Consider the following 10,270-nt stretch of genomic DNA (forward strand, 5'->3'; position numbering starts at 1 on the left):
TCATTATAAGGCTTCAAGAAGGATGAGTAATTAAAACCCATGCAAACAATGTGTCGGACAATTAAATTTAAATGTCTGCTTGATGAGGCAACACGGGTGAGTGACCGCAGAGCTCCTGGAGCTGATGCCCTGCGGAGGCAGGAAGGGCCGAGGGGGTTCAACCCGCTCCCAGGGACCCTCTGAAAAGGGATCTGGGGACCAAAAACCTGTTGCCCTCGGGGCTGCAGAGGTGCCACGGGCTGCACCCCAAAATCTCGCACCGAGACGGCAGCCCCTGAGCCGCCCGTAGTGCCAGAACACCGCCAATAAAAACCAAGATTGGGGACCACCCCCTACGTTTTTCCCCGGGAAATAAATGCAAATAGCTAGGATTAAAAGCGGCGGTGCCGCCGCACAGGACGCACTGGGGCGGCGGCCCGAGGGGCAGCCTGCGCGGAGGGACGGCCCGGGGCGGCGCGGCGGGGCCCTGCGGCAGGGCGGCCGGCGATGCCGCCGGGAGTGCTGTGGGGCGGGGCGGGGCGGCGGCGGGATCCACCTGCGGGAGGCGCCGCTCCGCTCCGCCCCGCCCCGCTCCGCTCCGCTCCGAGCGCGCCGCCGAGGGCCGGTGCCCGGCGGGAGGGAGGGAGGCGCTCCCGAGCCCCGCGGAGGCGGCGGGAGAGATGGGACCGGCACCGGCCCCGCCACCTGCCTGAGCCGCTCCCGGAGCCGCCGCCGCCGCTGCGGGGAGCCGGTAGGTAGCGGGCCCCGCCGGCAGGGAGGGCGCCGCAGAGTGCGGGTCGCCCCGGGGGACAAAGGGGCGGCGGGAGGATGGCGAGCGCCGGGCTCGCCCTGCGCTGCCCCAGGCAGTGCCTCACCTGCCGGCGTCCAGGGCGCCCGGCCGTGCGGGACACCGGGCGGTGGGAGCGGCTGTCCCGGGCCGGGGCGAGCGCTCCCTGTGCGCCGGGCTTAATGTTTAACCCCGCTCGCATCCACCGGAGCGCACCGGGCGCCGCCTCCCCGGCGGCGCCGGCGACAAAAGGGCGAGCGCGGCTGCTGCCCTCCGGTCCCCGCTGCGGGTCCGCCGCTGCGGCGGCCGGCGCCGCTGCCGGTGACCAACTGTGAAAGGACGGCGGGTGAGGGAACAGCTGGGATGAAATTCGCCTTTCGGCTTTTTCGTGCTTTGAAGGTGTCTGAAGGTAGCGTTCCGCTACGGTCCTGTACTTGCATTCGTCAATATGTTTGAGTACATTAGTATTTTTGGGGTGGCCTTTTTAGACATACGTGACACGAGCTCTTCAGTGAAGCGGCTGCTGGAGCCTGGGGTAGTTGTTTTTTGCCTCTTGCCCCGAGCAAGGTCCGAGGGCTTGGTACGGTTCCACTGGGACCCAGCTTGTGCAGCTGCCCCGTTACTTGGGTGGTTTGGAAGCCCTGGGGATGCAGGTCCTTCCTATAGCTTTACCCCATTATTCAAAGTGACCATCACTGTCTGCTTGTAATGCAGTTTGCTCTCGTACCGTGATACCAAAGCTGCTTGACATGAAGGGAAAGAGAATGACGAAAAAAAAGGAAGGTGAAAGGAGGCAGTTCTAGGAATCGGACTTAATGGAAACACGTACTATGGTCCCTTTTCTCTGTGTGTTCATGTCACTGGTACACGTGCCACAATAGCCGCTGTGCCCGGTGTGTATGTTAATGGACACACCCGTGGCCTGCCAGTATCAAAGTTAGCTTCAGGTTTTCCAAGGCATCTCTTCCGACAGCCCTCACTCTAGCAGGTAAGGCAATGTAACCCTCGCACCAGGGTGGTGCAGCATCTCAGGCAGGATAATGAATTTAGATTTTAATGGCAGGAACGCTTCTGTAGTTATTAAAGTGCAACTCCATTATTTTTGCTGTGTTTTAACAAGTTCTGTGACCAGGAAAAGCAGCAGAGGTATTTTGGCACAGCACTGACAGTGATTTAGTTCTCCTTTATGATTTGGTTTGAGGCAGATTTTTCTCTCTCACTGTCTTGATTTTCTCTCTTTTTTTTTTTTTTTTTTTTTTTTTTTGGTATGTTAATCTTTCTGGCTTCCAGCACTGTGGAAAAACTTTCTTCATTTCAAAATGTAATGGAGACTGGTTCATGGGCTTTCATACTAGATGATCCATGATTTATTTTTATTTTGCCATCTACTACAAGAACAACCCCTGAAGTAGTGAACTCTTGCAGAAAAATTAACTGCTTATTAGAAAATTATTCATGTCCATCCTGGACAAGGCAGTTTTCTTTCAGCAGCATCTATCTTGGTGCGTGAATGCCCACAGCACACAGGAAAATGTGTCTGTAAAGTGTTTTAGCAGCATGGAGAGCCCCGGGGTAGCTGTCACTGTTTCCATTCTCTAAACAATTTTAATGCCATTAGCGAGTGTGATTATGTACAAACCGCTTCTAGGGGGTTCCTAGGCTGGATGTCAGAGCAGGGCTTTGTGCTGAGTCAAAGGGTGGATTGAGTTTATGACACAGTTTAAATAGAAACAGAAGAGCAGAGCTACAGTAGAGCAGCACATCGTAATTCATTCAGTACCGCTCTGTGATAGCCGTGCAGGGAAGTGCTCGCTCCTTACCAGTCTGCTCAATTTGAGAACACCTCTCAGGGTCACCTGTGAGTAAGTAGCTGAGGACAGCTACAACTTTTGCAGCTGTTTGATTGTGTTTCAAATGAGAAGGGAAAGTTAAAGGAAAGAAGAGCCTTACTGGAAGTCTCTGTTTAAATGTCGACTGCTTTTTCAGTTCCTTCATTTTTAAGAGGAAGGATCTACACAGAAAGAGGTACTGTGCACTAATTTGCATTCTGTTAGAAATAAGACATATTTATTCTATTTATAGCTGCCCAGATCTGATTTAGTACCAGTTACGTCTCCAGATGGGATATAACTATGAAGACTTCAGTAAATGAGCACTGTTTAGGTTCTATAGGTATAAACTCACAACTGTATTTTATTGTCAAGTTTAAATAACGTTTTAAATAATAGAAAAGTTCTATAACTGATGAAAAAGCTTTTTTATCCCCTAGAGCTGCAATGTGATCAAACACAGAAGCAGCCGGGGAGGGAGGGGTGGGAGGCTTGCTCAGAGACGTGAAGTGGAGTGAGTACCACTTTACACAGCGCAGCACAGACACAAATACCATCTCCTGAAGCCTTTTTTCTGGGATCAGCTCGAGTCCCGTCTCCTGTCTTGTTCTCTTCATAGGGCGGCTGCCCTCTGCTGTCTAAAGCTGCCCTTCCAAGTGCTGGCGGTGCTGTGGTGGTGATGGTGGGGAGATAATGCAGAGCAGGTTGCAGGGCGAGGTAATCTCCCTTCTCAGCCCGGATGATAATGTCGGAGGAAGCAGAGGAGCGGTTTGGCACAAAGTCCCTTCATCGGGTTGCCGTGCTGACAGGCACGAGGGAATCTGGCTGCTTGTGCAAGTAACAACTGACAAGACGCCTGTGGTTTTGCCCTGCCAGCTAAATAAACCAGCCAAAGGCCAGCAGAAGCTCAGTTAGCATGAATGGGTTTTAGCTCCAAGAAGTGGCATGGGTGGTGCAATTTAGAGAGATGCAATCTGTCAAGAAATCTGAGGGCAGCGAGGGCAAACTGCCGAGAAATATGTACTCTTAATGGTGGGATCAGCTACGTGATGCACAGCTTAACCATGGTTTAGTCTGCTATCAGCTTTTAACTGTGAAACCAGTAAGCATTGCTGCATGCAGCCCTCACTGACACAAGCAGGACAGCTAGCAGTTGACTTATGCCAGTGTATATTGTCTTTGTGGGGATGAAGCATTGTCATTTGCCCCTGTTACCTTCTTTTTTTTTCTGTCTTCCAAATCACTGTCCTACAACAATAGATGTGATAATACAGCAGGTGTTCCCTGTGCCATCCTTACAGCAATTTGGAACTCTCTTATTTCATAGCTTGCAAAATGCAGCCACATCCAATATTAAAATTTGCTGTGGAAGGAGTCAGAGGAGTGGTTGGTTTTCCTTGAATACCGAGTATTCTCTGATTTTTGAGACATCCAAAATGATACAATTCTGATTAATGTTTAAAATGGCCTGTATTTGCCAGCATGAGTCATCAGTTAGGTATAATGCATCATATTTGGTGGAGACTAACCTAGGAAAATGTATGTTCCTTTAAACATTAACTGTTTGTTAATGAAAAATTTGCCAACAGAATGTGTGGTCACTTCTGAAAGAGTCAGTACCTGCCTCTGTGGGTTTCAGTAGCATCAGTTCTGTTCATCTACATCTGTTTTTTGTACTTGAAGTCTTTTGATATCTTGCATGAGTCGGTTGATATTTTAAACATTGTGTGCTTTAATGATAGCCTCTGTTCCCAAAGAGGATGGTACCAAAAATCTAAGAATCTAGGCCCAATATTTGAGTTGAACACCACTGGACATCAGCAACTGGTAGCTTTCAAAGTCTTTTTTTTGGTGCAACTTAGGGATGGAGTATTCCTACACAAAGCGTTGGAGAGAAGGATTTTTCTTTTTTTTATTCTTAGATAGCTATGGTCGTTTCCTGTATGACTTGCTTTGGTTTACTAGTTTGAGGCATTTCAGGAATGATCCTGCAGTTGTGATCAGTGTAACCTCAGCAGGGTTTTAAATATGTGTAAGCTCAACATAATTGTGAACTTTCGTTCGGATAATCTTTGTGTGAGGGAGATCCTGCCTGCCTTCTTGCCCAGGGCACAATGCCTCCTGCAGCGATTCAGCTGTATGGCTAATTTTCAAATAAACTGAAGTTACACATTTTTTTGACATAGTACTAGTGCACGCTGTTCTCTGCAGTCTCAGGCACTCTCCCTGCGGTTCATAAACACATTTACAGCCACATTTGCCTCCCTGTGCTCAGAGGGGGTTGGTTTGCATTTCTAATTAATTGAGTTTACAAAGCAATAAGCCAGTGTGTTAACTGAAAATTCCCTCAAGAATTGTAATCTTCCTTCATTAGTTGCCTGTGTGTAATCATATCACCCTTTCTCATGTAAGCCTCAGGGAGAGCCAGTGCCATGTGGTGCAGAACCTTTGTCTGGTGTGACTTGCAAGGGGGAGTGAGTCTCCTCTGTGGTCATCCTGTCAGGTCACCTTCTTTGTCCTTCCCCACCTGCCCCTACCATGATCCTGATGTCTCTGGCTGAGACAGCAAATGGTGTGAAGCGATTTAAAGGACTTCTTTCAGCAAAGTCAGAGAGGAGGGGAGAGCTTTCAGAGATTGTTCTAATCTAGCTGAAGACAGACACATTTACTCTTTGTAGGAGCTTTGTTTATTGGATGAATGGATTTAAACAGAATCTGAATTTTCTTTAAACTGTCTGAAGTACTATAACTTCCCGCTGATGTCAGCTGGGAGTTGGTGGCTCAGCACACCTAAGGGTTAAATGTCCTGTATTTCAGTGTTAACCTGGGACACTTGTTTCAAGACTCAGGCTAAGGCATTAGTTTGACACAGAAATCTGAGCTACTTGATGTAAGTTAACTCCATTCAAATCGCTTGACCCTTACTACATTTATACTGGGTTAGCAAGCTGCTACTTAGCAAGGTAGGATAATCTTGCAATGAGTTTGGGTGAATAACTATTTGCTTTTGCTTTCCACAGACCGATATTCAGAATGGCAGCCCTGTCCACTTTAATCCTCCTTTTGTGTGCTGCTAAAGATGTGATGCCTTCCAGTCCTCACTGGAAGCCAACCTGGCCGTCTTACAGAGTACCCGTTATCCTGCCACAGTCTACCCTGAACTTGGACAAACCACAGTTTGATGCTGAAGCCAGACTGGAAGTGGTATCTCCGTGTGGCCCAGCATGCCACAAAAGTTCTCCTCTGCCAACTTATGAAGAAGTGAAGAACTACCTGTCCTATGAAACCTTGTATGCTAATGGCAGCCTCACTGAAACTGAAGTGGGCATATACATTCTGAGCAACGGTGGCGATGGGTCTCGAGGCAGAACTCGAACTAAGAGGCAGATCTATGGCTATGACAGCAGGTTTAGCATTTTTGGGAAAGACTTCTTGTTGAATTACCCATTCTCCACATCAGTGAAGCTCTCTACAGGTTGTACGGGGACACTGGTGGCTGAAAAGCATGTTCTTACTGCTGCTCATTGCATCCATGATGGAAAGAGTTATGTCAAAGGAGCTCAGAAACTGCGGGTGGGGTTCCTAAAGCCCAAACAGAAGGATGGCGGCAAAGGGTCCAATATCACCAACTCAGCAATGCCTGAGAAAATGAAATTCCAATGGATCCGAGTGAAACGGACGCATGTCCCCAAAGGATGGATCAAAGGCAATGCCAATGACATTGGCATGGATTATGACTATGCCCTGCTGGAGCTGAAGAAGCCACATAAAAGAAAGTTTATGAAGATAGGTGTGAGCCCACCAGCAAGACACTTACCTGGAGGGAGGATTCACTTCTCTGGCTATGACAATGACCGTCCGGGAAACCTGGTTTACCGTTTCTGTGATGTCAAAGATGAAACGTACGACCTGTTGTACCAGCAGTGCGATGCCCAGCCAGGTGCCAGTGGATCTGGGGTATATGTGAGGATGTGGAAAAGGCAGAATCAGAAATGGGAGCGTAAAATTATTGGTATATTTTCAGGCCATCAGTGGGTGGACATGAATGGCACCCCACAGGATTTCAATGTAGCTGTTCGCATTACACCCCTCAAATACGCACAGATCTGTTACTGGATCAAAGGCAACTACCTTGACTGCAGGGAAGGATAAAGACAATGAAACTCCATGAAAGCACTTAATGACTGGTTTTAGTTACTCATCTGAGGAAAGGCTAGACTTGTGCTGCAAATGCATGTGATCATGTAACATCAGGAGGTGATACGTAGCTTTTCAAGCCAGCCACCTTGTTCTTAGGACAGGGACTGGGTGGTGTTATCATTACAGCCTGAAACTGGGGAGAAAAGAACGTCTGCTGGGTGGGGAAGGAGCAGGTGGACTTGTTGAATTTGCAGCTGAGCAACTGAAGATTAATTAGGGGCGGATCAGTAAACAGTATGAAAACAGAACCGTCTCCAAAGAATCTTGTAAAAGGGACGATGTTGACTATCTCATGCCTACAATGTTTGTTTTAATAAATCCTAGGATTAGTAGAAATGCTTTGATCTGAACTTTTAAAAGAAAATATTTCTATGCTGTTGGGGGCTGAAGTGGGGCATTTAATGGTGTTTGCAACCCAAACATTACAGCTTTGTGTTCCTGCATGAGAAAAGGGAGTGTGAAAAGGGCAAGGCATGCACTGTGGGAGATGAATGCCACACAAATAGCGTGAAGGGTAAATAACCACATAACACTTCTAACGTCCTTTCAGCCTGAGTGATTTGAGACTTTACTAGTAACATAGTTAAGAAAAATGCTTTTTGAGCAGACAGGCCTTGATGTTGTAAGGATTTGACTGTGAAGATGATGTTGGTCATATGATCAGTGCCGTTACATCCTGCTTTGAGAAACACTAATTGCACATGGGATTAAATCTATATAGGAGCTGGGACCTATGAAGGAGCAGGATCCCTATGAATATACTAGAAAGCATGTGGGGAAAGGGGCTTTTCTGTTTATGACCTATTTAGGCCTTTTAAGGAAAATCTCATGTCAGTAATTCAGATTTTCAGAGGGGAAGCCTGTCTTCAGTCTTGCTGTCTATCTGAATTGCATCCTGCAGAGCAGGTAAAGGAGAGAGCAAGACAAGGGCTCTACTGAGTTTTCCCCCTGTTTGTTGAAGATCCTTGCTGTTCTACCTACTTGTAAGTTTAAGGTCCCTAACGTAGTGGCACCCTAGACTTACAAATGTCTCTCAGCCTTTGACAGTGTAATTTGGGCATCTTGACTAATGTTTATTGCGTTTTTGGAATAGGAATACTCCTCCCCACCTAGCTGTGGAGTTACAAATAATTCTTGGCAAATACACAATTCAGGATTTCTGCAGCTGGAATAGAACCACTTTATAGGATGCAGCCTGGGTTTGCTGTGAGGTGATCCTCTACTGTCTTACAGGTAACAGTGATATTTTTACTATAGAAGCATTAGAGTTGAAAACAAGAACTGTCTTCTTGGGGTAGAAACAGCTCAGCCAAATACCGTAGCTCAGCAAACAGCATTTGGAAGTCAACATGGTCTGTACAAACAGCCTTTCTTAGATGGATTGTGCCACTGTATTTCAGTAACATGGTTGAGGACATGATGCCATGCCATGATTATTTTTTTAAGTAGGAGGATAGACACTGGCTCCAGTTCCTCTTCCATCCATCACTCACTGACTCCTGAAGCTTCCCAAATTGCCCGTGGTGCTTGCTGTTGAGGGGCAAATGCAAGTCCCTGGTGAGAAATATCAAAGCTGGGAAGGAGTGAATCCAAGCAGAGTTTCCCTGTGCTATACCAATACAAGGAAAATGTTAATTCAGCTAAGCCTTTTTTTACACTCTACTAATTACTACGGCATTTGTAAACATATGCCTGATGGTGCTTTATCTTTGTGGTGGCTTTGGCTCTAGTTCTGACAAACGTTTTTGCTGGAGCTGCCTATGATTATTTTTATAGAAGCAGTGTACAAAAATGTGGACTCTCATGTGGGTTTTTGGTGCACTCAGATACAAGCAGTTACTAATGCTTTGAAATATGAATAATCACCATATGTATCTGATGATCTTTTTCTGACTTTTTGTTTTAATTTCCTTTACTCTATGGATGTTATCTGGAGCACTTTTGTTTGAATGTATCACAATGAATAAAGAAAAGTTATGGAATTTCAATGCAGACATTCTTGTATTTGTGCTGTATTGGGTTGCACTTTCAATCTCATTTCGGCTACTTATTTGTAAAGACATTCAGATACAGATTTATTAAAATTTTCAGTGCTGTTTGTTTTCTTTCAATTTTCTTCTGCTCTCACCTGTTCAAAGTTTTTGTTTTGGTGTATTGTTTTTGGTTTGTTTGGTAGGTGTAATTACTTCATACATTTGGATGCTAATAATCAATCTTAGCTTTTGTATGTATGACTCTCACAGTTCCAAAGCCAGTCATGAGCTCTGATTAGTTAGAGCTGAAAATAACCTATTAGACTGAAAAGCCACATTGTTTTTATGAACTTCAGGGTAAATAAACTATGGAGGAATGTGAACCAGTCAGTATAAGGTCATAATTGAGGTCAGTCCATCTTCTTTTTCTTTTAGTTGATGTAGTATAAAAAAGTTCCTTTGAGGCCAACAGTGAGCTCCACAGATTTTAGAGAAACACTGGATGCAGAAAGTTTTTCATTTTGAAATTGCTGCTCATACAACTTTTGTGACTTCTAACAGTGCATGCTATGTCATATGGGCTTAAGAACTTCAGTCCTGATTTATTGGACATATTTCCCATCCATTGATCCTGTGTTCTCAACTTCTTTCTCAGACTGTAGGCTAAGAACTTTTCACAGAATCAGAGAACCTAAATAGGTTGGAAAAGATCTTTAAGATCTTCAAGGCCAACTGGAAACCTAACACTGCCAGGTCCACCACTAAGCCACATCCCAAAGTACCATATTTATGTGTCTTTTAAAAACCTCAAGGGATGGTGACTCCACCACTTCCCTGGGCAGCCTGTTCCATTGCTTGACAACCCTTTTGTTGGAGACAGTTTTCCTAATATTCAGTCTAAACCTCTGCTGGCACAATTTGAGGCCATTTCCTCTAGAGTAATATGAGCAAGTCCTCTACAGTAATATGAGCAAGGTGGGTTTTTTTGGGTAGTTTTTTTGTTTTGTTTTGTTTTTTTCCTAAGAATGAATGCAGCAAGTTCAGTGTAATCAGGAGTGGGAGAGTCTCTTCCCACTGCACACCCTGTGCATGCATTCCAGTTTTAGAAAGAAAAGGAAATCTCAGATAACACAGGCAGAGTTGTGGTGCTGAAGTTCAGCACTGTTTCACCTGTGCCCACTGGAGTTGGTGGTAATTTTGCCAGTGTAATCATGTGCAGCAAGGTTGGGCATGCTAGACAGGTTTGAAAATTACATCCTGAGGATATTTGCTTTGATGCTGCAAAGTAGGCTCTTTTAAAACCAGAACTTTAAAAATATGAGAAAGATAGCCATGCAGCCAAAATAAGGCTCATCAAGAAAACACAAGTAACTAAATTATATACAGGCATGGCACTTGAAATTTCATTGTCCTGCCAATGACTGCCTATGACCTGCAGAACTGAATGAAGTGCCTCATTATTCTTGTATGTGAAGGCAAGACAATAGATGGGTATAGAGGCA

General features: G+C 45.7%; 1 protein-coding gene across 4 annotated transcripts; it reads left to right on the forward strand.

Moving 5' to 3' along the window:
• Positions 1–632: 632 nt before the first annotated feature.
• Positions 633–8,895, forward strand: PRSS23 (serine protease 23). 4 transcript variants are annotated; one of them, XM_053971759.1, is made up of 2 exons: positions 633–730; positions 5,616–8,895. In XM_053971759.1, the coding sequence occupies exon 2, from the start codon at positions 5,629–5,631 to the stop codon at positions 6,745–6,747; it is 1,119 nt and encodes a 372-aa protein (XP_053827734.1). In that variant the 5' UTR covers positions 633–730; positions 5,616–5,628; the 3' UTR covers positions 6,748–8,895. The 4 variants fall into 4 exon arrangements, with proteins under 4 accessions (XP_053827734.1, XP_053827736.1, XP_053827737.1 ...); XM_053971761.1 differs by lacking the exon at positions 633–730 and adding an exon at positions 1,159–1,175; XM_053971762.1 differs by lacking the exon at positions 633–730 and adding an exon at positions 1,738–1,754.
• Positions 8,896–10,270: the final 1,375 nt, after the last annotated feature.

The sequence above is a fragment of the Vidua macroura genome, chromosome 2 (genome assembly GCF_024509145.1).
Source record: "Vidua macroura isolate BioBank_ID:100142 chromosome 2, ASM2450914v1, whole genome shotgun sequence".
NCBI classification, from domain to species: Eukaryota; Metazoa; Chordata; class Aves; order Passeriformes; family Viduidae; genus Vidua; species Vidua macroura.

Bases quoted from the DNA above. Each gene is read 5' to 3' on its own strand.
- PRSS23 (XM_053971759.1), top strand. From the start codon at position 5,629: ATGGCAGCCCTGTCCACTTTAATCCTCCTTTTGTGTGCTGCTAAAGAT.